At 32.0% G+C, this 27,035-nt stretch overlaps 3 protein-coding genes across 4 annotated transcripts; 2 read left to right on the forward strand and 1 right to left on the reverse strand.

Moving 5' to 3' along the window:
* Positions 1–5,022: 5,022 nt before the first annotated feature.
* LOC123913588 (vacuolar protein sorting-associated protein 28 homolog 1) lies at positions 5,023–7,023 on the reverse strand. Its single transcript, XM_045964377.1, has 2 exons — positions 6,861–7,023; positions 5,023–6,076 (listed from the first exon to the last, which is right to left on the reverse strand). The coding sequence occupies exon 2, from the start codon at positions 5,969–5,971 to the stop codon at positions 5,342–5,344; it is 630 nt and encodes a 209-aa protein (XP_045820333.1). The 5' UTR covers positions 5,972–6,076; positions 6,861–7,023; the 3' UTR covers positions 5,023–5,341.
* A 5,101-nt stretch (positions 7,024–12,124) lies between these two features.
* Positions 12,125–18,176, forward strand: LOC123913586 (bifunctional 3-dehydroquinate dehydratase/shikimate dehydrogenase, chloroplastic). Of its 2 annotated transcripts, none has more exons than XM_045964375.1 (11): positions 12,125–12,500; positions 12,620–12,725; positions 13,340–13,558; positions 14,025–14,371; positions 14,893–14,956; positions 15,066–15,174; positions 15,273–15,416; positions 15,988–16,136; positions 16,844–17,006; positions 17,160–17,204; positions 17,845–18,176. In XM_045964375.1, the coding sequence occupies exons 1-10, from the start codon at positions 12,298–12,300 to the stop codon at positions 17,198–17,200; spliced, it is 1,545 nt and encodes a 514-aa protein (XP_045820331.1). In that variant the 5' UTR covers positions 12,125–12,297; the 3' UTR covers positions 17,201–17,204; positions 17,845–18,176. The 2 variants fall into 2 exon arrangements, with proteins under 2 accessions (XP_045820331.1, XP_045820330.1); XM_045964374.1 differs by having other exon boundaries at positions 12,142–12,500; positions 13,340–13,567.
* Positions 18,177–20,417: 2,241 nt separating this feature from the next.
* Positions 20,418–24,533, forward strand: LOC123913587 (endonuclease 4-like). Its single transcript, XM_045964376.1, has 9 exons — positions 20,418–20,636; positions 20,725–20,905; positions 21,327–21,437; positions 21,526–21,581; positions 22,541–22,624; positions 23,263–23,355; positions 23,499–23,566; positions 23,920–23,993; positions 24,207–24,533. The coding sequence occupies exons 1-9, from the start codon at positions 20,553–20,555 to the stop codon at positions 24,323–24,325; spliced, it is 870 nt and encodes a 289-aa protein (XP_045820332.1). The 5' UTR covers positions 20,418–20,552; the 3' UTR covers positions 24,326–24,533.
* The last annotated feature ends 2,502 nt before the right edge of the window (positions 24,534–27,035 follow it).

Consider the following 27,035-nt stretch of genomic DNA (forward strand, 5'->3'; position numbering starts at 1 on the left):
TCCACCGTTGGATTGAAAGTTTATATTGTATAGATCATCCATGTTAAATTTTACAAAAATCTAAAATCGTTTGATATGTTATTGAGACCGATGAAGATTAATGGTTTTTATTGAATACCGTTAATCTTGATCTATCTCAAAAACATATCAAACGATTTTAGATTTTTATACAATTCAACATAGATGATCTATACGATATAAGTTTTCAATCCAACGGTGGATTTTGTAAAATTTGTATTCGTTAAAGCGTTATTGAGCGGTGTAACATTACTCAAATGTTACATCGGTGTAATTTGATCCCTCCCCATATATATATATATATAAACACAGTATATATTTATAATTTTTTAATAATAATACTCAATAAATATTAAATTCCTCCGACCCGAGCATATCTTAAAAAGTTTTAAATTAGTCTCATTAATTTTGTAAAAAATGAAATTAGTCTCATCAATAACTATGCATCTCACAAATAAATCTGCATCATTTTAAATTGATTATCACAATATATGTCGTTTTGATTTTGACACTTTTACACATATTAAGAAATGTAATTAATGTTGTATGAAAAAGAGAGATTATGAGTTGATTTACAAAATTGTCATTCATTTATGATATGGAAAAAATAAATTGAAAAATTGAAAGAAGAGAGAGTAATAAATAATTAAGGATATAATAGGAAAAATAACATTAAATGTTGCATTGGTAATATAAAACGACATATATTGTGGTACAAAATTTTTCCCCAAAGTGACATATATTATGGTACGGATGGAATAATAGAATAGTGGTTATTGTAAAAGTGGTACCTAATAATTACTCAATTTTTCTTTTCTCCGATAGATATCAATGCTTAAAACTTTAGAACTCTCTATTAAAAATGGTCTTATGAATTATGATAGTATGTTTTCGTTGCTTATTTTAATTGGTTTCATCCTCATATATACTATTAAAAAGGTTACTTAATGTTTTAGTGTTTTTAGAAGTAAATATCACTCCTCTTAATTAAGTGAGTAATTTATTTTATAGGAAAAATAGTATGATAGATCATTGATTAGCATTCACAATATGTACCTCCCTCATTTGAGTGGATAAGTGAATCTTACATGTGCATGATATCCTCTTTAATGTTTTCTGCCCTCTCTTTTTCTTCTATTATGAAGTTTTATTGAACCACAAAAAAAATGAACATACAAAAAAATAATGGATAAATTGTCTAGCAAAATGAACAGCAAAAGAGAAAGATGCGGAGATGATACTCCTCGACTATAAGAGACGAGTCTCACTGAATTTGATCAACACATTGAGCATTAAGTAACCACACAAGTAACTTTGACATTTCTCTTATATGCAAAACCTTAAAGACATTGGATATATGAATCATCTCACTTATATGTTGTTCAATCTCAACTCTTCCAACCAATGTGAAATTTAACTCACACTTGATAGATCTCAAGATATACAAACAAACCCTAACATGTAGATCTAATAAATGCAAACCTATGGGGACCACTGCAGATTCGACTAATGCTTGTATTGTGACTTGTGAAACTTCTCATCATGTCTAAATATGTTATGCAGCAATGAATGCATTTCTATTTATTGCAGCTATGTTCATACTCTGATGTGCCATAGGTATGGAACATCAAGCCACATTATGAGTATACGTGCTTTCTATAATGAATTACTTGTCTCTTGTTCCTTCAGAATTCGGTATATATCTTGACTTTGTTTTCTGGCTCTTTGGATGGTCCTTTACGTCACAGTTCTGATACATGAACTTTAATGACATATGTTACACCATACAGTATTCTCTTTATTTAGATATACTACCCCACGCATTGACAAAATACTACGAAAACAAACTTGCTCGTTTTACTACAACTGCATCTGCAAAAACTGCTTTGGACATCAGTTTCTAAATGAAAAGACAATGGTTATGTCAGTCAGATACAGAACATGTATTTTTAGTGTTAGATTAATTTACATCTTCTGTTAAACTGGATGAGAAGTATCACAAAATACTAGTAAATGTTTTAACAGATTAATTGCTTGTTTGGAACTGCGGTGGTGAAAATAACAAAGCTACATTTTGTAACTTTAGAGTTGATGAACGTTGAATTTGCTTTCACTGCAGGATTAAGTGATGTTTGATATTGTGGTGAAATTATTTGCAAACTCATGCGAAATCAAACATAGATTAGACTCCCTTGCCAAAAAAAACACTCTTGGCTTCAAATGGGGCATATTGTGGTGAAATTATTTGCAAACTCATGCGAAATCAAACATAGATTAGACTCCATTTGGTGCCAAAAAAAACACTCTTGGCTTCAAATGGGACCCTACAAGTAGGCAGTGGAATTGGTCTCGTCAGATTAGTCGATCCTACGGCCGGATACCGAGTTTTCAAAAAATATAAGCATACCAACTCATTTTGACTTGCATTTAGCAAAACAAATTCAGGGCGGTTGCCTTTTTCCCTTCAATATTATTAGTAGAATCAGGCACAAACAATACCACATATTTCAATACCACATATATATATATATATATATATATATATATATATATAATATAGGGGTTTTCTAACTTAGACCCTAGTTAGGTCTAAGTTAGCAAGGTGCACCTTTTGAGTTGGACAAAAATACCCATTTTTTTTTTTTGAAACAATAGAGCAACTGGGGCATGTATGTAATTTGCATCATAAAAATACCTTTTCTTTTTTTTTGAAACAATAGAACAACTATTACATTTTTTAAATTTCTTCCAAATTTCGACCTCATTTTACGTGCGAATCGAACGCCGATTTCAAAAACTAATACCGGAAACCTTTGTAAAATTGAAAAACGATCAAAATCCATATAAGGAACGTCGAGTTTCGTTGAGTATTGAGGGAGATCGAACCGGGTCAAAAACCGGGTCGCACGACCCGTTTCTGCATAAAACGGGTGGGAGGGACGATGAACAGTGCGCGTCACCCACGCCCACTCTCACCGGCGGCGCGTGGGAGCGCGTGCCGCCTCAGGGAGGCTCTATTTTTTTTTTATTTTTTCATAATAAAATAGTAGATAATATTCTGGAAATTTTGGTATATTGTATGAAATTTTTGGAGACCCGAAACTATTTTTAGTTAATTAAATGAGTAAAAAGATAATTAAAAATATTATAATTCCATAAAAAATTTCCAAAATTTTATGTAAAGTACTATGAATTATTTAGAACCCTCTTGTGTACCTCACTCTCCCTAGTTTAAGTCATGAAATTATTTTCACAAATTCCGCTGATTATTTAAAACCATTTAACAAATAATAATAATAATTTCATAGATTTGTACTCTGAAACCAATTGTGTTTTTATTTGTTTCTAATAAAATATTATATAATATTCTGGAACTTTTGGTATATTTTATGAAATTTTTTGAGACCTGAAACTATTTTTCGTTAATTAAATGAGATAAAACGGTAATTAAAAACTATTGTTTGCTTCTGAAACCATTTAGCTGGAAGAATGGTTTCAGAGAGTTATACTGTGAAACCATTCTAGCAGTAAAATGGTTTCAGAAGCAAACAATTAAAAATCAACTCCCCTGAAACCATTCTATCAGTGAAATGGTTTCAAAGTACAACGCTCTGAAACCATTGTACCAGCTAAATGGTTTCAGAATGGTTTCAGAAGCAAACAATTAAGAAATTACTCACTGAAACCATTCTACCAGTAAAATGGTTTCAGAGAGTTATACTGTGAAACCATTCTACCAGCTAAATGGTTTCACAGTATTATATAAAGATAATTAAAGGTAGTGAAAAATTGAGTTTTTTTTTTTGTGTCCAAATCAAACGAACCAAGTCTCTATTTGTAGACAAAAAAAAATTATGAATTTTGGTATAAAAATAAAAAAATAAAAAATTAATTTACAACGAAATAATTGAGTTTAAAGTATTAAATGAAAAAAAAACACGCCAACCACCCAGCAGTTGACACGTGTCCTGCTTTTTTAAAATGAAATTTTCTCTCTCCAGGCGCAGATCTAGTGTGGTGCACGCGCTGGCTTATCATGGAGATGGATGATATGGACTGTCGGATTGATCCGACAGCCATGATGAGATCATCTCTTGGCCGTCTGATGGAAATCAACGGTCTGTAACGGTGGTCCTGCGGTAGGCGCGCGACACTGGATCAGCGCCAATATGTTTTTTTTTTTTTTAAAAAAAAAAGAAAGGGTATTTTTGTCCAACTCAAAAGGTGCACCTTGCTAATTTAGACCCAACTGGGTCTAAATTAGCAGCCCCCATATATATATATATATAGTGCACAAGTAAAATAATATTGTATAAGGTTGTCTTCTACCATTAAATCAATAAATTAAACTATACCTCACTTGTGCACAATGCCACAATGATGGAACTTATAAATCCAATAATAGAAACACATGTTTGCATGATAGAAACACATACTTCACTTGTGACCATAGAACTAGTCACTGATGTAAAGCACACTAGTACAAATTTACATTTCATACAGATTGAGGTTTCATGCTAAAATTATTTAGAAAATAATTAGAATTTATATCAGTGCCATTTCAATACAGCAACCCCCAGGGCTCAAGCATCATTATTATGCTCATGACAACTTGATACAAATATAGGAACGATCCTAACCAGTAATTAGAAATTTGAATCACGACGTGAAAGAAAGAAGAAAAGTATTTATAATTGTGTGCTTTTAATTGGTTAAAAATTTAAGATTATCAGAGTAAATACATAAACTGATAAAAGACCTGCTAATGATTTGTTAAACATAAAACAAAACAAAAAAAAAAACTGACAGCAGAGTAGAATACCAGCAGGGTATGGATTCTGGGGGATTATCAGTAATCAGAAAAGTATAATCAGGGCAATCAAGGTATAGTTTTGATTTAGGGGTTCTGATGCATACACAGGTCCTTCTATGATATCCAGATGAAGTAGTGTTGATAAGCATCTATTAATATCTACAAGTATATCTATTAATTAATATAAAAGATAAAAGACAAACAGCTGTATACTCAATTTTCAGTAAAATTTCACCCTTGCTATATAGGAGTACAGAGAAACTCAAACCAAATAACTGCATAAAAGAAAAGAAAAGCTCAAAGCTCATCCACAATATAGAATAAACCTTCAGTGATCAGCATTCAGACAGCCATAATTTGTAAATATCCAGGATTTGGCCCTTAAAATATATATATGCTGTCACCAAACCAAATAGAAAATTCCTTTCCCAATCAACAATATTAGCAATCAAAGGGGAAAAAATATAGAAAAAGGAATTTCTAATTCAATTTACAAGCTACCCCACTGATTCAAGTGCCAGCATTGGGCAGAGCTGCCATAAAGGAATTGTAAGAAGACTCGAGATCAAAGTGAAGCTGCCGGGCCTGTTGTTCTGTCAACTCATCAGCTGCACCCATCTTTGATAACCTTGCAATCCAATCCTTCATTTTTATTTTCCCCTCAAAATCAGGTGGCAAAATCGTCAATTTATTGAGTGAACCATTAAGGTCTGAGAGCAAAGGATGCACCTGATCCACAGCCACCATGTTAAGTTTCAAGGAATCCATCGATGTAATAAAATTCTGAACACACTCAGCCACAATAGCAGCCGAGGTGGATGCACCTGCTGCAGCAGTAGCCCGGTGCTCCACTGTAGCAGGCACACCAGAAACCACAAGACGGTTAATTGCAGCCGGACACTCCATCCTATAAGTATCAGCAAATCTCTCAATGCTAGGCACAGTGTCCTTAAGAGTAGAAGCTAGGGTTTTGAAATGAGCTATAAGCTTCTGGCACTCCATCTCATATTCCTGCGGTGTGATTATATCTCTAACATATGCTTTCTCGAGTCTCTCAGTAGCCTTGATAATGGCATAAAGCTCAGCAAAATTATCATACATTTCTCTCTCGCGCTTGTCATTCCAGAGCTTAACCTCCATAATACTAACTATATTCTATTCAGATTACACAGATGTCTACGTGATGGTGAAGTTAAGGATTGGAGAAGAGAACGGGACACGCGCAAAGAGAATGGTCCTTCTTCACTGAAGAAAAAAACATAAAACAACACAAAAACATAGTCCACAAACAAGTTAACAACTGCTAAAAGATCAAAAAACCACATGGGAAAATCTAAGAAAACCAAAATCATTATTTCATTACATCAAAAAAATCAAAATAGAAACAAAACAGTAAACTACTGATGCTACTATGCTATGAAGCACAGACACTCCACTCCTTGATTAGTTGTGTCCCATGTCGGACAGGTGCCGTGGACACCGATGCCGACACTTATGATTACAGTTAATTATATCATTTTCTCAAATTATTATCTGTGTCTATGTGTCAGTGTGGTGTTCCGTGTCCGTAGCTACTATGCTACAGTTTCAAAATCATACCACAAAAAATAAAGACACCAACAGAAGAAAAACTGTGAAATTGAAAAATAAACAATTCTAAATAGTCAACTAAACTAAGCATAGGTTATGTATATACTCTGGATTTCTACAATTGAACTTTCAAATTGAAAAAACGAAAGCAGAAAAATCAATATTGGTATAAAGATTAAACAAAAATAAAAACATTGAATTTTAGGGTTTCTGAAATTTTACTTTCAGATTTCTCAGCAAAGAAATCAGCAGAACAAACAAATAGGCATATCAATAATCAAAATTCATCTACTGAATCAGAATAAACATGTGAATTCAACAAATTGGTAAGCTACGAAAGAAATAATGAATGGAAAAGAAAGAATAATAATCGAGATTAATAAAAAATTAGCGGAAATAAGAGGGAAGAAGAGAAAGAGAAAGAGAAGAGAGAGCTTACAAAGAACCGAAAGGAGTTATCGAACGGTGTGGAATGGTGAGAATGAATGAGGTGCTGGGTTTGTATAGAGATTGATCTGGTGCATTACGGTGCACGAGAAAGAGAGAAGTTGCGTGTGGGCTCCCACATGATTATTGTTATTGATGAAACTGCTTACGGCATCGACGTGTAGCAGTTGAAAACCAAATAAGTAAGCAAACCAACGCATCTCAATGCCATATTTTTTAATTAACCGTGTAAAAAAAAAACCAAAATACTTTTTTGTCTTTTAAAAAAAATTGGTTTCACTTTGATGTTTTACAATAATGAATAAATGTCTCGTCTCAGTCTTTTAATTAGAGCATCTCCAATGGTGATACTATTTTGGGTATCATACATTAATAACAAATAGTTCTTACAATATCATGTAATATTTATGTGACTCATACATATTTTGTTCTAATGGTGATACCACTTTGGATATCATACATTAATAACAAGTGGTCTCTTCTATATTTATTTATTTTATCTTGTCTAAATAAAAATAAAAAATATTTAATTTAATAAATACGTAGATAAATAAATTAATAATTAAATATAATGAGAAATACATGACAATAAATAAAAAATAGTGAAAAATGCATAAATATGACGGGAAATATATAATGAACAAATAAAATATGACTTGAGAACAAAAAAAATAAAAATTGTGTAATATATAGAATAATATGAAATATCATCAAATTAACATCCAACTACGAGAAGAAAAAAATAATTCTGCATTGTTGTTGAAGAAACAAAATTGAATAAAAACTTATGAAATGAAAGACAATAAAGAAATAAAACCTCCTTATAGTAAAAAAAATAAATTATGGTCATTTAATGTCAACGGTAATATTTTAACATATATGGAAGCTAATAATAACATTAAATTGATGATACGATACCTTATTTAATGTACCGATATCATCAATTTTGATACCCTATGTGTCACGTCATGGAACTCCAATGATAAAATAAATAAGGTGCCGTATCATTAGTCTATGAAACTCTCTTAGATACCCTTATTGGAGATGCTCTTAGTACTAGTAGAACCATGTAACAAAAAAATTGTAATATTGAAAGGTATTTTAAAAAAATATATATATTGTAAGCAAAAGATGCGAGTTTGATTTTTACGGTAGACAAATTTATTTATTTTTTTAAATTTAAAACTGCAATAAAAATATAGGAAAAATGAGCGGGAAAAATATTAGGTTTAGGGCTAGTGTATCGGAATAAGCTTAAAATATGTAAGAGAATATTATAAATGCATTTAATATTAGGTTAACATATTAGGATGACAATATTACACTGCAAGTCCTTTATCTTTTTTATTTGTAACATTTTGGTCTTTATCTTGTTTATTTATGAAAAATAAAGACCAAAATGTTACAAATAAAAAATAATAAAGGACCAAAATGTTACAAAAAAAAAATAAAGGACCAAAGTGTTACAAAAAAATAAGATAAATGACCTTCAATGTAATTTTGCCTATTATGATTTTTAACTTTAATGCACATACTTTAGTGGTTGAAAAACTTTATTATAAGCAAAGGATGCAGGTTCGATTTCCACTGTAGACAAATTAATTTTTTTCAATATAAAACTGCAATAAAAAGAGAGAGAAAATAATTAGGTTTAGGGTTAGCTTATTGGAATAAACTTATAATATAAGAGATAAGAGAAGATTTAAAATGCATTTAATATTAGGTTAACATATTATGATTTTTAACTTTAATCACAATTGAAACACATGCTCTAGTGGTTGAAAAAATTTATTGTAAGCAAAGGATGCGAGTTCGATTTACACTGTAGACAAATTATTTTTTTTTAATATAAAACTGTAATAAAAAGAGAGGGAAAATAATTAGGTTTAGGGTTAGCTTATCGGAATAAGCTTAGAATATAAGAGATATTTCTATTAGTTAAAAAAAAGTCTATTATGATAAATTTTTAATCTTAAATGTATTAGGTGGACCAATTTTTCTTTTTGTGATGATTTATGGTGAGGTTTGAGTTTAATTTATTACGAAACCACTAAATATAACTATTGGGATGCATAGGTTGATCGTGTGTTATATCTCCAATTAGCATTTTTTTTTTTGCGACGATTATTACATTCTTCGATTTTCAACTGCATATACATGGTGTCATAGATCAACCCTTTGTCCATGCTTATTGCCATTGTGGTATTTAGTCATATCTTTTGCTCTTATGAGTTTATTTTGAGTGAATCCAAATTGGAGTTGTACTCTATTTGTTATGTGGAACTCCATTATCTCAAAAACATATGAGAAATGTGGTTGCTGACCAACATTGAGGGAATGATCAACAATTGATTGTCGAATTCAAGTTCTGCATGACAAGGGAAATTTCAATGAGTGACTTAGGTAAGATGAGATACTTATTGGGAATATCGATGAATTAAACTGGTGAATGTATTTTCATGCCGTAGTAAAAGCATGCAACTGAATTCTTGACAATGTTTGGTATGGATATAATAAGGTGTGTAGTCCTATGGTGTCAAGATGTAAGTTGATTAAAAATGAAATTCGAAGAACCTCGAATGCTAGAACTCACAAACAAATGGTAAGTTGCTTGATGTATTTGCTTGCTTCCAGACCTAATCTTGCTTACTATGTGTTTAGTGGCTAGATTCATGGATAGACCTACTGAGATGCATGTTGCAATTAAGAGAATTACGATATACTTGAAGGGCACACTTGGTTTTGGAATTATGTATAAGACTAACATCGGTAACAATCTTTGTCTTCTAGGTTGGAGTGATTCGAATTATGCTGGTGAGTTGGATGATAGGAAAAGTACAACTGGTTATGTGTACATGCTTGGATCTGAAGTCATCTCATGGTAATCAAAGAAGCAACCAATAGTTACTTTGTCAACAACTGAAGCTGAGTTTGTAGCTACAGCCTCTTATGCCTGTCAAGGAATTTGGCTGAGGAATGTTCTAAGTTACTTGAAACTGAAGCAAGAAATAAGTAATTGTAGTTACTGTGACAATAGATCCTCCATCAAATTATCAGAAAAAATCATATTATGCATGGTAGATGCAACATATTGATGGATGGCATAATTGATCTCATCCATTGCAAGTCACAAGAGCAACTAGCTTGTTGATAACTTGACTAAGGGAGGGTTTAAGAATGATTATTTTTTAGCTTAAATTGAACTTGTATTTTCTGTTATTATGTTCAATTTAAGGGAAGATATGTTAAGTAATAGTTTACTTTGTGTTAGTAATTGTTTTTAGGCCTTTAGTATTGTATTGGGCCAATTGTACTTGATTTGTTGTATGTGTGCTCGTGAGGCTATATAATGGCTGCGTGGTGTGAATAACAAGTAAGACGCTACCTTCTCTTATATATTGGAATTTGGAAGTTTAGTGGGAGAACTGATGCGAAATTGGTGTGTATTAATTGATAGAAGTGGTGGAGGCTTTGGGAAGTGGAAAAGTTTTCACGCGTGAATTGCGATTAGGAATGCGGGGTCTAGGGTTAGGCCTAAGGCCGACAATATATTGAGGTTTTTCTTAAGCAGTTAATTTAGGGGGTTATTGTTGACAATAATATGCCTAAATATTTTTTGAAGATTTTAAATTTAAATATAGTTTATATTTATATTTAAAATAGATAATATTAGGATTTAAGATTTTTTTTATAATAAGATTTTTGTTTTTGTTTAGAATTGTTAGGATTTATATATATTCATTTTTTTTTATTTGACAATAAAATAAAATTCATTCATGCATATGTCAAAATTGTAGTATTCCCCTATAAACTGATTACAATGAATGTTTTTAAATATTTTTATAAGGAACGATTATAATTGATTGATATTCATTGAATTAGTCTTGAGAATTGGTAAAAGTGACAATGTGAGTTTAATGTAGCGTTATATGGAAACAGAAAATGTTATTCATAAAAAAAACGAAAAAGAGTATGAAAACCGAAAATGATATTCATAAAAATAAGAGAAAAACTAACATGTGCCATTAGGGCACTTGTTAGTGTACTATTAAAAGAAATTTGACATTAGAACTTGTGCATATCATCTTTTTAGAAGTCAAATATTGTTCTTTTCAAGATAAAATTACTATTTGAAGTAAGGGTACATGTTAGCATGATCCTAAAAATAAAATAAAATAAGAAATCAAAAGAATAAGGCATTAGAAAAAGTAAAATAAGAAACCCAAAAGTATAATAATGCATTAGACCATCTCCAATGGTGATACTTATATTTTTAAGTACTAGTATCTAATAAGTACACTCATTGAAGCAAAAACAAAATTGTACCTAATAGGTACTAGTTCTACAATAAGACATAGTACATAAATAATTTTTGTGGGACCCATTTAAAATGATGTTGAGTTATTGGATAAATGTGCTACTAGTGGGACCAATTTAGAACTTTTGAAGAGGTTTTGGGTTGGAGGGAATGAGTATTTATTATGTACTATTATTAAAAAAATTATAAATGAATGATGTGTACATGTGGGGCCACTTAAGTACTCAAAAATAAGTAGCTCCATTGTGGATGCTCTTAGAATATCAAATAAACTGGATGAGCATTTAAGGTATCATATCAAATCAAATTACATTTTAGAGTGAATTGTTTGGTACATTGGATATGTACCGATACATTTGTTGAGATGTATGGTTCTGATTGATTTACAAATATTTATTAATTTTTTTATATTAAATATTATTTGTGGATCAATCACAATCATTCACTTAAGCCTTGTACCGATACATATCCGCATAATACGTGTCATAGGCGAATTTTTTTTTTTTTTTTTACTAAAAATATGGATTCATTCATTCAAATGGAAAGTACATCGATCATTACAAATTTAATATTGCTAAAAACTGAAAAAGGTGAATCTACAAACAATCTTGCAGCACCTAAGTTAATAGCATTCAATGACATCATGAAAGTGCCTACAAATATGACAAAATAAAAATAACCGGAATCTTCATACTCCCGGATCTGCAACGTTGAAGTTCAAGTCTTCATCAGATCTATAATGAGTTGAGATAGATATGTTGATTAGTTGAAATTAGGGTTAGGTTAATTTTTTCATGTCGGTTCGACGAATTATTTCTGTTTGTCACCAGTTCACCCAAATCCAAAATTTTAACCGAACCGATTAGGTGTCCGGTTCCCAACCGAATCGGTTCAATTGACCCGGTTGTTAAAACACTTTCCACCAACCCCATCCATTTAACATCACAAACAACTCACTGCCAAAACATTGAACACAACGCAAATTCAACAACTACTCTCTCATTCTCCTTTTTCTTTTGAAGTCACACAGTGGAAAACACCACCTACCACCGGTAACTAACTCCGATCATCTTTCTCTTTATCCCGCTTCACCGTCACCGGAACTGAAGCTATGACGAAGAATGCGACATTAATCTGCGTCCCAATAATGGGCGAAACAATCGAAAAAATGGTAATTGATATACAAAAAGCTAAACTCAATGGAGCAGACCTTGTTGAAATACGATTGGATTCTCTCGCTACTTTCAATCCATCTCAAGATCTTAACACTTTCATTCAGCACCACCATTCTTTACCCTTTTTGTTCACTTACAGGTTTCACTTGCTTAATTTTGATTATTTTTTTTTTCCTTTTCGTTGTCGATTAATTAGTTGATTTAATGTACATGATAATTTGAATTGAATGATGATGAAAATTGTATACATTTTCTTAGGCCGACATGGGAAGGCGGTAAGTATGATGGTGATGAAAATCAACGGTTGGATGCATTACGGTTAGCTATGGAATTGGGAGCTGATTACATCGACATTGAACTTAAGGTTGAAAAATGCTTGTTTTTTTATATATGCTGCTAGTTGTTTTCATAAGCTACATTGGAGAACTTATGAAAATAAGTTGAAAATAACTTATGAAAATTTTCATAAGCTCTCCCAAACACTCTCACTAAACTTATTCCAATAGATAAGCTCAAATAAGTCAATCCAAACAGGCTCCTAGTACCTTAGTCTTGTCAATATATTACATTCGTTCAGTTGTGTGTTATACTCCTAGTTTACCAGTTCACTGCATTATGAATTGGTCCTCCATCTTTATGATGCTGAAGAAGATATATAGATCCAAAGCTGCTGTTATTTGTGTTGTGACGTTTTTTAGGTTAAATTTCAATTTTTGCATTGAGCTAGTAGTATTTGACATTGAACTTTTCTATAAGAACTTGCCTTTAACTTCTCTCACTATTGACAATCAAAGTAGTGTGTAGGAATATAAGGCTGTGGACTCAAAAGCTGACAATTTATGCTTTTCTATCATTTAATTTTTTTTTCTTTCTTTTCTCTCAATTGATAAAGCTGGATACTATCCTCATATTATTGTTATTTGTTGTCGGAACTCTAAACTTAGTGCAACATTTCCTGTTCCTGCCATATCTCCAAAGGTTGCTCACCAGTTCTATGACTCTATACGTGGGAAGACGTTCAACAAAACCAAGGTCATTGTTTCATCTCACAACTATCAGCAAACTCCTTCCGTTGAGGATCTTGGCGACCTTGTAGCAAGAATACAAGCAACTGGGGCAGATATAGTAAAGATTGCAACGACTGCTGTGGAGATCACTGATGTGGCACGCATGTTTCAAATTATGGTGCATTCTCAAGTAAGACACGTATGTTTGATAGTGGAAATTTTGAATAAATGTTGATCACATACACATTCTCCCTTATCTTTCATGGTAGGCTATGGACCTTATACATTTGTGTGTTCAATTATTGCATGATCATAACGGTAAAAGTACTTCAAGGTTGGTTAAGAACTTAATTTCTTTCTGATTGATAGACAGCTAAATTGAGGAAGAGAGATCAAAATTGTTATCATGATGTACTTTGCCTTTACATGTTACGTGTGAAATAAAAATCTGAATATGTTTGGATTGTATGACTGTCTCATATATTAATGCTTAAAATTTGATGTTGCCAATTTCAATTCCCATTCACTTCAAACAGCACCCACATTGCCGCTTATAAAATAAAATAAAAAAATAATTTTTTTTTGACTGGTAATGCTTAAATTTATGATCAATGTGTTAAGAATTATTTTAACATAACTACTGTTGAAATTTCCAGGTTCCATTCATTGGACTTGTTATGGGTGACAGGGGATTGATTTCACGTGTACTTTGTGCAAAATTTGGCGGGTATCTCACTTTTGGTACACTAGAGTCAGGGATAGTTTCTGCTCCTGGTCAACCTACACTTAAGGATTTGTTGGATCTATACAATTTCAGACAAGTGGGACCCGAGACAAAAGTATATGGGATTATTGGCAAACCTGTCAGTCACAGTAAATCACCCATATTGTTCAATAAAGCATACAAAACAGTTGGTTTTGATGGAGTTTTTGTATTTTTATTGGTGGACGACCTTGCCAATTTTTTCAGGACTTACTCATCAACAGATTTTGTGGGATTCAGGTTCGAACTCCTTATGAAGATTGTTTGAATTTATGTATTCTAAAATTTGGCATTTCTTGCATGTCTTATATGGCTACATAACTTACGTTATGTTCAATGGTATTATAGTAATACATGCTACATTCTCATTGCATGATAGAAATCTTTCCTGGGTTTGCTAACAAGCTATGTCGGGAGAGTAAGCTATTAATCTATTGCTTACTCATTGGTGGCTTAAGTTATTGATATGTTGTCATCCTATGTGTTTAGGATACTTGCTACTTAATATTTCATAACATAGGAAGTGCTGTCAAAGTAATTCCCATAAAGAATATAAAATCTTGTATTCTTGTTTTATTCTAGTAATTTTATGGTTAGTTTGATTTGACGTTTGCAATTTGTAAGGCTTGTTTCACGATTGCTTACATCACTGTCTAAGGTTGACAGATCGTTAATATTTATTGCTGGCCAATAGGTGTTGTTGGTATACATATTTTACATCTCATGCTACTAGAGTTTGATCTTTAACATATGTTTCTCAGTGTTACCATTCCTCACAAGGAGTCTGCCCTTAAGTGCTGCGACGAGGTTGATCCAGTGGCTAAGGTATTTTGTTATTAATTTACTTTGTGTTATAATGTTTGTTAAATAGCCTTGGATCAGTATTGAGTAGAGTTTTTATTTCCTTTCAAAAAATTTCAAATTGATTTTGCAGTCAATAGGAGCTGTAAATTGTGTTGTAAGAAGACCAACAGACGGGAAGTTGATTGGATATAATACTGATTATGTTGGTGCTATTAATGCTATTGAGGATGGGCTTCGGGGTAGGTATCATATCTAGCTGCAAGCAATTTACACTGTTAGTGTTATAGGTAACTCGTCTTCTGAGATGTTGTTGTGTACATCAATTATTTTTTGGCAGGTAGACATAATAGTAGTGGCACAGCTATTTCGCCATTATCTGGTAAGCTGTTTGTTGTTATTGGGGCTGGTGGTGCTGGTAAGGCACTTGCTTATGGTGCTAAAGAGAAAGGAGCAAGGATTGTGATTGCAAACCGCACCTATGGTAAGCTTAATTATAACTATTTACCTGCGTAAAGTTAAAAGAAATTGAATTGTGAAAGGTTCTTCCAGGATCTTGTTGCAAAACACCATATGTAGGAGGTAGCTGATAAATTGATGAATTCTTATAATTGATTAAGTGGATGGTAATTTCTTCATGAGATGTTTCTGGTCTAGAAGAGAAAAATCATTTTAGTAAAAAAGTTACATGGTTTTGTGAATACTTATAATTATTTGAACCATCTCAGTCAATTGCTTTTGCTTACCCGTGTATGCATTACTAATACTATCCATTTGCTTATGAACATTCCTCTCTGAAATAAGAAAATGTTTCTGCGTTTACAATACTTTGTATTCCACTCACGTTAGTAGATTTGTTTGTTTGGTTCATTGTCAAATGGATGCAAAATATGTACACAAGTTTTGCACAAAACGTGTGTTGCTTGCGGTTTTAATCAGCGTTGCAAATTGCAATCACTATATAGATTTTCTGAAAGAAACAATCTGGCCCTATTGCTTCTCTTCCATCGTAAAACATATTTAAGGATACATTATCTGTATTTATTTATATATAGATCGTGCCAGAGAACTTGCCGATGTAATCGGCGGAGATGCTTTAGCCCTCAGTGATTTAGATAGTTACCATCCAGAGGATGGTATGATTCTTGCAAACACAACATCTATTGGAATGCAACCAAAAATTGATGAAACACCTATTTCCAAGGTATGATCCTTATATCGTTGACTTTACCAACCAGGGTCTTATGCTATTATTGTTAGAGTTTGATATGTTAATGGCCATATTCATCTTCCTAATGCAGATTGGATTTCTGTGCAAATGAAATATAATTATTTGCTTTGAAAATGCTTTTTTCATTTGCTGATTTCACTAAAATTTGCAATATCACAATATGTTTATGAGATTAATTTCTTTGTATTGGTAGTGTAAAACTCTTTTACACATGCATCTAATCAAATCACATCATGATTCCACTTTGTTATGTTGGTTTGTAAAATATCTACACGATGATATGCGATTGGATGCATATGTAAAAACATTTTACACTGGTAGTGCATACAAATTAGATTCTATGTTTATTCTTGTTTCCTTAACAGAATTTTAGTTGGGAATCAATATGGTTTATATTGTCTTAATGCCTCCTAAGCCATGTCTGTCACTTTGACCTTCTGGTTTGAAATATTGATGATCTCTATGATTGTGTATTTATTTGGTATAGTTGAATTTAACTTGAACAAAATGCCAAAGACACTATCAAGAATATTCATTCTTTAAGTGGAAGTGGAGTGTTGAGCCAAATAAACACACATCTACCACTTATTTATATTTGGCCCATGCTGTTTCTGTTCTGTCTTGCTATGGAACTTGAGTAAGTTGAATTAAGAGAGCTAATCACTCCTTTGTTTTTGCAGCATGCGTTGAAATTTTACTCCTTGGTTTTTGATGCTGTCTACACGCCAAAAATGACTAGACTCTTGAAGGAAGCAGAAGAATCGGGAGCCACTATTGTAAAAGGACTGGAGATGTTTATTGGACAAGCATATGAACAATACGAGAAGTATACTGGATTGCCAGGTAAACCGGCTTGAAGAGGAATAATAGACCATGTTCCATGGACATTTTGGCCCTGGTTCCGTTGTCCCGGTTTCAGTGGTCTGTACTTTATTTGGTCCAATGGTTTTAACTTGACATCTTATATTATTCTTTGTTTTCATTTTGCATTTTCAGCACCAAAAGAACTCTTCAGAAATATCATGGAAAACTATTGATGAGGTTTGCAAACCCTAACTTCTATTTCTCTGATCATATTTTCCTTTGCATAGAAAATTATGACCTTGCTTGTAATTCTAATCCAATCCATACAAGATTGCTTAGAGAATCTAGTGAATGTAACTGTCTGTGGTGTTTTTACTTCTGGGCTAAACTTTTGAGCATTTACTTGTGTCGCAATATCATTGCCAATGTATTCTTTGTTTTTTGTATAAAATCAATCAATTTATTTTTTTTGAAAATGCCTTTTATTTATGCTCAATTGTTGAATCACAGTAGCAACAATTTAACAACTAGTAAGTATATTTTAAGGCTTATTTAGTTTTGAGAAAGCATGTTATATTTTCATGTTTAATTATAAAAAATATCATTCTGTTTCCACTGCATTTCCTATTTTGTATAGGAAACAGTGAAAATAATAGAAAATTTTATTTCACAATTTTTTATACAAACTTTAAGCACAAAATGCTTGATGAGATTTCTAGTTACTCATTTTGTTATTATCCTCTGAAACACTGGTTACACACAGGTCTTATTAAGTATCTTTTTGGTCATTTGTTCTTCACATTCTTAATGTAATAGGACAATAGCAATAAGGCCTAATACCTAATTGTGAAAAGGTAATGTTTTTTTCCCTCTGCAGAGTGCATCTATTATCTTAGAAGCAGGATGGTGAGCAGCATTGCTTGCGTTTGTTGTCTTATCTTCAAGGTTGTGAAAATTGATTGCATTTGTTCAATTTTTTGTTTACCTGAGGAGAAAAAATCTGTTTAGATTGCCTTTGAATGTTGAGGATCTTACTTAGGGCTTAGTAATTTATTGCATTTATCCTTCCTGTTTGGAAGACTTTTAGGCAATCACAATAAATTTTGGCAAAAAGTTTTTGCTTTGTAATTTGTGTTGTATTGTGTATGTAACTTTTTAAAGCTGAGGAAGCATTGTTTTCCAATTAATTTTGTGAGAAAAAGTAAAGAAGAAAAAAACTAGCAAGAACTTGTTTTTTATTATCATTCGTATGTATAACAACTGAATGGTACAATTCTTTAAAAACTAAAAATGAGCTTAAGCAAGTGATCAATTATCCTGCATATAAAGAAAATTTAGCTGGGAGAAGATAATTAACTTATGTGCCCAACCCAATGACTAGAATAAGTCAATTATTTAGTCTTTCATGATAGCATCAACAAAAAGATATATAAAATCCTTTTATGAATGGAATTTTTTGAGAAATCTAGACTTCAAAACACCACTAAATATTACCGCAAATACTTGAATTGAGAGTGTGATTAAGAGAAGTCCAAAACACAACTAAATATGACTACAGATACTTGAATTGAGAGTGTGATTAGGAGAAGTAACTCATCGGAGAATGAAATTTTAGGATATTTTTCCATAAAATAAAATTAACGAGAATGAAAAATAATGGTAATATGCTCCGTCCTAGTATTTACAGAACACGTTTAAAAATTATATAATCCTCATCTGCTTGACGAACTTGTTTTTCATGGAGATTTGCTCTTCTTTTTAGTCTTGCAAGATTCGGATATGGACCTTAAAATGTTTTTGTTGTTGAGATATCATTATCCACGTTTTCATAAGAGTAATCAAAATTACCTCCATATGTGTGTCATTCGTCTTCAACAATCATATTATGCAATATGATATATGCAAATTTTATATGTTTAAGGGTTTTATGTGCCAAGAACGCGTTGTACCATGTATAATTGCAAATCGAGATTGTAGCACTCCAAACGTCTGCTCCACATCTTTTCTTTCTGGTTCTTGATGTTGGACAAATAGTTTTCTCTTTCTTCCCTATGGCATTGAAATAGTTTTGAGAAATGTAGCCCACTTGGGATATATCATATATACCATCAACTAGATAGTACCCCATATTATATGGAGTTCCATTAACTGTATACTGCACCGTGGGAACTCGTCCTTCCAAAATATCGTTAAACACATTGGATTGATTTAGTATGTTAATGGCATTGTTTGAACCCGCAATGCCAAAACATGCATGCCAAATTCACAAGTCTTGTGATGCCACTGCTTCAAGCATTATCATGGGTTTACTATGATCACCTTGACAAAATTGGCCTTCCCATGCAAGTGTACAATTTTTAATCTAGCATACCTAGAAAGCTACGTCTCTTTCCCATGTAATAGGCGATCAATATCATTGTTGTTAGGCCTTCTTAGGAACTCAGCTCCAAACACCTTGTTTATGCCCCTTACAAATCTCTCTAAACATCCAACCGGAGTGCTTTCACCAATTCGGAGCATATTCGTTTACAATGTAAGCAAGAGATCCATATGCCAACATACGAATAGCTGCAATGCATTTCTGCAATGGTGAAAGACCCATCTTACTAGTTGCATTTACCCTCATTTGGAAATACTCATCATGATTTTCGAGGGTACTTACAATTCGAAGAAATACATGCCTATGCATTCGAAACCTTCGTCGAAATTGAGCATTTGTGTACGCAGGATTTTCAGAGAAGTAGTCATTGAACAATCGAATGTGTCCTTCACGGCTTCGATAAATCACTTTTCTACTTTGTTTGGGTCAAGTAGAGCTTCTAAATTGTTGTTCCCTCTAAAGCGTTGTCAACACTGATTGTTCTTCATTAATGTTGTCAATAGATTCATCTTCTATCAACTCTCAAAAGAGTTTATTGAGATCGTCTGAATTATTTGGATTCATTGGAGTGAGAGAATATTAAAAGAAATTGAGACAATAAGATGTAAAATTAAGTAAAAATATTGTCAAATGAATACTAAAGAGATGAAATTGTGAGCAAAGAGATAATTAAAATTGAGTGTAATATTTTTTAAAAATCACAATTTATAAGTAAAAGATTTTTTCACAATTATAAAAAAAAATGGTAAAATTATTGATATAGGTTGCTGCCCGTTTGTGATAAGAACGGTAGCGATGTGGTGTCTGATAAGTTTTAGGATGTAGTGTTTAAGAAGGTTAGTTTTGTCATCCAAAAAGGATAAAAATACAGCTTGTTGCCCATTTGTCTTTCATTTAAGTGTAATTATTTTCGGTATACATAAAATATATAGTGAAACTACAAAAAAAAAAACAAAAATCAAACAGAAAAGAAGAGAAAAAGCCACTAGATTTGGGTAGTATGCTATATCTTCTGGGTTCAATTCTCAATCATTTTAAAAAATAAAAAAAAAACGGAAATATACTGTATTTCAAGTTTCAACTTTCAAATTCAAAGCAATACATTGCCTCTGCCCAAAAAAAAAAAAAGCAATACATTGCCAAAATAGTGTAACTCCAAGCTGGTGGAGTGAGACAAATTTCCAGGTGCTGGAAAATTTTCGATAATGCTCTTACTTCTTCTATTGCTGATTCCACTTGTTCAAGGTTGGGGAAAAGATGGCCACTATGCAGTTTGTAAAATTGCAGAGGTAACCCTAAACCCTACTCTCACTTAGTCACTACTCTTCACCTTTTCTTTCCTATATATTTGATTCTAAATTCAAACCCTAATTTCAGGAGTTTCTTAGTGAAGATGCTCTTTTTGCAGTGAACCAACTGCTTCCAGATTCTGCTCAAGGCGATCTTGCTGCAGTTTGCTCTTGGCCTGATGAAATTCGTTATAATTACCATTATCGTTGGAGTGGTGCTTTACATTATATTGATACCCCTGATTTCAAGTGTAACTATCAATATTGTAGTAAGTTTTTTTTTTTTTTGGTCTGAATTAAATTCTTAATGTGTCCATGTGCTTCACGGATTACTTCAATATAGTTTGTTATTATTAGCTGTATTAATTAGAATTAGTTTAATATTGTTTAAGGTAGTTTATTAGTTTGTTAGTTAGTTTATGATTAGTTAGAAGTTTGTTATTGTTAGAACAATAACTAGTAACATAAACGATAAATCGCAAAACAATGGAACACGATGTTGTTTGGTTGGTTACGAAGTCTGGCCAAACTCAAAAGTTATATTAGTTAATACCTTATACCACTATTTAAGGTGCATCCTGCACTAGTTATATCAAATTTTTCATACTATCAATTCCAAAATCAATCTTTCTTATTTCCCTTTTGTTGGACTCTACCATGCTTCTCAGCAGTTTTTTGCAATTCTTATAGGAGACTGCCATGATTCTTATGGACATAAGGATAGATGTGTTACTGGAGCAATACATAATTATACAATGCAATTAAGGTTAGCTAATGCGGATGCTTCATCTGAATTGAAATGTAAGCATTTATAGATTAGATTCTTAATTTAATTGTTACATTTGAAGATAGGTACTTCCATTTGCTTATTTTCCTCTCTTAATTACAGATAATTTGACAGAGGCGCTTATGTTCTTGTCACATTTTGTTGGGGATGTTCATCAGGTTTGTTCTTCCTGGTTCTGTTCCTATTCAAAAATGTAATAAACTATTGAATAAATACTTGGTTTAGAAAGTACATATGATTTTGATCAGTGGTTTTACCATAGTTTGGGTTGGTACTTGGTAAGTTGAGAAATAAGAACTTTAAACTTTAGAGCAGTGATTGGTTGGAATGGTTATTGTTAAAAGCAGTGAAAGCAATATCTGGAGGTTCTTCGTGATACCTATGCCTATTAGTAATGGGGTATTGCTGAATGGATCCTTCAATCATACAAGCGCATTGACAAGTACATCCAAAAAGTCACAACTGAGGGGAGAGCATCCAAATTGATTAAAGAGGTGATGCTCGCCCCTCTGTTGTGACTTTTTGGTTGTTCATGGACACTTGTCAGTGCGCTTGTATGATTGAAGGATCCATTCAGCAATACCCCATTACTGATAGGTATCACGAATAACCTTCTGGAATTGCAGGATTCCCTGTATTGTCAGTGTCAGCCACTAGAGGACTCCATTTGCCACATTCCAAGGTGCTTTTCAATTTTTTAAATTTTATTTTCCAGCAATCTTTTCGCTTTCGTCTGATGGCCATGTCTGGCGCCGGATCTGCTGTTGCCTCCATAAACCCAATAGTTATCAAACTTTTTTTTTTTGAACAAGGATAGTTATCAAACTTAGTTTCAATTTTTGAGAAAATGTTTTGATGTAACAAGCTTAAAGCATAGTAAGCTTTAGCTCGAGGAGTAGTATTTTTAGTTGTTACAACTTCCTAGACATTGAGTGCAATTATTGCAGCATCATTATAGGTGTGTGATCTTCTTTTAGACATGCATAAATTACATAATTTTATAGTTATGATATTATTCTGTGTATAATATGAAAATTACAATCACATCACATGGTTAAATATATTTTCTATTATTAAAATTTGTGCTGTTTTTTTTTGGTCCCATTGTCTTTTGTAGCCCCTACATGTTGGTTTTACTGGAGACCTAGGTGGAAACACAATTACAGTTCGTTGGTACAGGAGGAAAACAAATCTTCATCATGTAAGTGTTATGAATCAGATTGTAGGCTACTTTATCAGCTAATTGCATTCCGCACCTTAACTAACTTGTATTGTGCATTTTCTCCCATTATTTATGGTGTGTTTGTGATTGATTGGGACTTTGTTTTTTTCCATCTTTTATTTTATCAAAGATTGATAGTTTCTATCATAACTTTACATGCATTTAAGTTCTATAGTCTATATGATTATTGATTCCGTATGTTTCTGTTTTATTAATTGTGGTTGGGAGAAATAGGTTAGACGGGAAAGGGGAAGATTGAGGATCAGTGTATGTTAAAAGGTTAGGAATGAATTTGAATTGGAATTTCAGTTTGTTGTATGCCATAGATTCCCAAACTTGGTATCAAATGCCATATTTATTGTTTAGAGAAACTTCGTTGTATTCTGATAGAAACCGCTTTAGATTTTTAAAAACATACCTATCATATTCTCACATGTCATACCATAGGATGTATAGCTAAAGATGCACCTATTTTTGAAATTGCTTCTTATTTACTTTGCGACTACGTTGATGTGCACAGTCTTTATTTTAATCTGTTGATCATAATGCCTGCACTACCTGTCCTTGTCAATAATGTAGTAAATTGACTAAATCTAGTATGTTTGGTTTTGTTCCAGGTATGGGACAACATGATTATTGAGTCTGCTCTGAAAAAATTCTATGATTCCGATCTTTCAGTTATGATACAAGCTATTCAAAGGAATATTAGTGTAATTTCTTCTCTATATATGCATTCAACATATATAAATTGATGTTTTTTCTTTGGTCATCACACTTATTTCTTTGCTTGGACTTGTAATGTTTACCTGTATAGTCCCCAAGACCCACTATTCTTTTTACTCACTTTCTGCAGGATATTTGGTTAAATGACACATCTAGTTGGGAACATTGTGCACACAACTACACAGCATGTCCAGATCGGTAGGTGCCTAATACATTTCTTGCTCCACCGTCGTTATTTTGCTCTAGTTTAACTTTTAACTGATTGGTTGCAGAATATTGATTTGTTTACATTTTATGCCGAGTATTGAATTGGTTACACTTTTTATTGCTCGACTCATTATCATAACTCTGTCATCTTCATACAGTAATTGATGGTTTTGAAATATACTTATAATAATCTGGCATAAAATGTTTGCTTTGTGTATTTGAGTTTTGACAGCCATGGATTTACCTTGATTCTCCATATTAACTTATTACTAGAAATTAAATAACTACTTACATACATCTGATGTCAAGAAATTACATATCATAATTTTGTCGATTATATTCAGGTATGCTTCGGAAAGTATTAGCCTGGCATGCAAGTTTGCGTATAAGAATGCTACACCAGGAAGCACTTTGGAAGGTAATTCCCTAATTTATCATTTACAAATGAAAATGTTTTGGGAACTCTAGAATCGTCATCTAGAGACTTCTTCCTCCTTGTCTTTTGTAAGTTAGTTTTGTAAGAGAAAGTGACTGATTATACTATTTGAACACTGTACAATTTTTTGTCTGTTGATTTCATAATCCATGAAAGATGACTTCTCATACACTGTTATTCTATTTGATAATGTAGACGAGTATTTCTTATCTCGGCTGCCTATTGTGGAGAAAAGGCTGGCTCAAGGTGGTGTGCGACTTGCTGCTATCCTCAACCGCATTTTTACTGCCAAAACTGGAATAGCTCAAGCTTGAAGAAACTAATATATTAAAAAATCATGTCTTTAAATATGATTTTTTTCCCTTAACCCGGTTCGGACCCATGTAATGTAAAGTTTGCTCACGAAATATGTAAAATCTAGTTAAGTTTAATCATAAGTAAAACCTAACTAAATGTATATTTTGTGCGATAATGCCATTACTAATTTTGATTAATATAACAATGGATTTAATAATTTGAAAATTTTCCAGTGCCAAACGGTAGTTTTTCTTTTTCCTAATATTCAACAATGGTCAAAATCCATGGGAAAATGGACAATCTCAATTTTACAGTTAATGCAACTTTCCATCTCAATATGGCTCAGCAGTCACATCCGTATAATAAATAGAATATGAAGAAAATAATCAACTGTTGACCAAAATAAAGAAATAATCCAATAGCTAGTAGGAAATTACTCAAGATTACATTAAACCCCCAAACTTTTATGCTTATAACTAAGAACGATTCGATTTGCCATGCTTACCAGATTTTTTATTTTTTGTAATTTGAGTATCATTTGTGTGTAAATGTAGAGATTAAGATTAAACTCTCAAATTGAGTAGGTTTACAATTAGTGGTAACACTATCTCTCAAAATTTATAATGATGTTACATTCTTTAGGATTAGGTTTAATTGTAATTTTGGTTTATTTTTTGGGTTATCATGATGACTAATCTTCGTCGAGGAACCCGTGGGATACACAAGGTGGGTTCTTCCCTCCCAACCAAATTTTCTCGGTACGCATGAGTCAGGAATCGAACATTGACTACATGTTTAAGAGGACCAAGATCCTTACCACTTGAACCAATTTATTGTTGGTGTACTTTTGGTTTATCTATTTTATAAGATTCATGATTTTGGTCCTCATATTTTAATATCAAACATTATTGAACCAACTGACAGGACAATCGCTGATGTAGCAGTATTCACGTGGCATCTAATGTTTGATTTTAAAATAGGAGGGCCAAAATCGTGGATTTGTAAAATAGGGGAACAAAAAGTACAATTAAACATTCAATTTTATGATATTTGGTTAAGTTAAAAAATGGAATTAAAAATTAGAAAAATATCAATTAGTGTTTCTCGGACACCAAATAAGGAAACTCAAAATAGTAAAACTACTTGTATATTAATATTTATAAAATATAAAAAAAAAATTCAATGTAAAATTTACATTTTTTAACCGGTTGCATAGGAAAAACGCTGACATGGTAGGAAAAATGCTAATATTTCTTAATTAAAAATAATACATTCGCTACGTTGCCTAGGTGCGGGTACGGTATCGATACCCGATACAGGTACCAGTACGAGGTACGTCATTTTTAAAAAAATTAATGTACGTGTATGTGCATAAATTAAGGTACGAGTATGTACCTGGTACTAATACAGGTATGTACCAAGTACTGATACAAGTACGTACCCGGTAATGATATTCTCCTTCAAATAGAGTACTGGTGCATCATAGGCTGACATGTACTTGTTCTTTGCCACGTGTATACCGTTACATCAAAGATTTTCTTGCCAATTGGTTAAAAAATGGGATGGGAAACCAAAAGTGAAAAAAAATAAATAGAGGACAAAAATCTTTGATTTTAAAATAGAGGAACCAAAATCGTGAATCTTATAAAATAGGGGATCAAAAGTACAATTAAATTCTTATAAAAAAAAAGTACAATTAAATTTAAAAAATATATTTAAAATCTTGGTTTTTCACATTATCGGAAACTATGTTTAAAGAAAGTATTATTATGATATGACCATTTTTCATTTTTTTGACAAGATTTTGATACGACAATGTATTGGTATGTTTATTTTGGAATATATAGTTATTACTTATATTTTTTTAATGAATTAAACTCTAATTTTAATAGACTATTTAAATAATAATATATTAATTTAGAAATAAATTAGAAAAAGTATATAAATAATTTTGGAAACTGGAGCTTTTCATCCTTATTATTATTATTATTATTATTATTATTATTATTATTATTATTATTATTATTATTATTATTATTATTATTATTATTATTATTATTATATTCACTAAAGATGGTGACACTTGGAGGTGACTCATGTAAACTCAGCAATAATCCTAATCCACTTAGAAAGATTCATTGAATAATCCCAAGTGTTAGTGAAAAAACAATGATAAAAGTAAAATGCATATAAATAGCAAATTATGAATGTGAGTTGATTTTTCTCAAAAACAAATGTAGTTGAATTGTAAAAGAAAAATGTAGTTGATTTTTTTACTAGCATTTTTTAATGGGTGTAAATAAATTTGCAACACTACGAGTTGATTAAATAAAAACAAAGTGTATAGGAGATTGGAGGACATAAAACTTAATTTAGCCGGCGATGAAAATTTCGTACCAATATCATAAAAAAATAAAAAATTCAGTGAAACAAAATTAAACAACCCAAATGGGTAATAAAGTACAACCCATGAACCCAATGTGGGTAAAAGACGAGATAAACAAATTCAAATTTATAGCAAGTCACTCGCACCTCACATGGCACAATACATCGAACTCCGTTTATGGGAGCGAAATCAAATCATAAAAAAAAAAAAAAGTGCGAATGGACAACCAACAAACAACACGATTATTTTTAGATGTTTTCTCTCCTCACCTTCCGTGATTCTTTTATACCCCCAATGAAGATTTTTCTAGTACAAATTCCGAGTAAATTTCGGTTTTTATA

This window comes from Trifolium pratense, linkage group LG3 (assembly GCF_020283565.1).
Source record: "Trifolium pratense cultivar HEN17-A07 linkage group LG3, ARS_RC_1.1, whole genome shotgun sequence".
Taxonomy (NCBI): Eukaryota; Viridiplantae; Streptophyta; class Magnoliopsida; order Fabales; family Fabaceae; genus Trifolium; species Trifolium pratense.

Excerpts from the sequence above, each read along its gene's own strand:
- LOC123913588 (XM_045964377.1), bottom strand. The coding sequence starts at position 5,971 with ATGGAGGTTAAGCTCTGGAATGACAAGCGCGAGAGAGAAATGTATGAT.
- LOC123913586 (XM_045964374.1), top strand. The coding sequence starts at position 12,298 with ATGACGAAGAATGCGACATTAATCTGCGTCCCAATAATGGGCGAAACA. Across the intron at positions 12,726-13,339 it reads ACATCGACATTGAACTTAAG|GTTGCTCACCAGTTCTATGA; the intron begins GTTGAAAAATGC and ends ATATCTCCAAAG. Across the intron at positions 16,137-16,843 it reads ATGAAACACCTATTTCCAAG|CATGCGTTGAAATTTTACTC; the intron begins GTATGATCCTTA and ends TTGTTTTTGCAG.
- LOC123913587 (XM_045964376.1), top strand. The coding sequence starts at position 20,553 with ATGCTCTTACTTCTTCTATTGCTGATTCCACTTGTTCAAGGTTGGGGA. Across the intron at positions 21,582-22,540 it reads TTGTTGGGGATGTTCATCAG|CCCCTACATGTTGGTTTTAC; the intron begins GTTTGTTCTTCC and ends TGTCTTTTGTAG. Across the intron at positions 23,567-23,919 it reads TACACAGCATGTCCAGATCG|GTATGCTTCGGAAAGTATTA; the intron begins GTAGGTGCCTAA and ends GATTATATTCAG.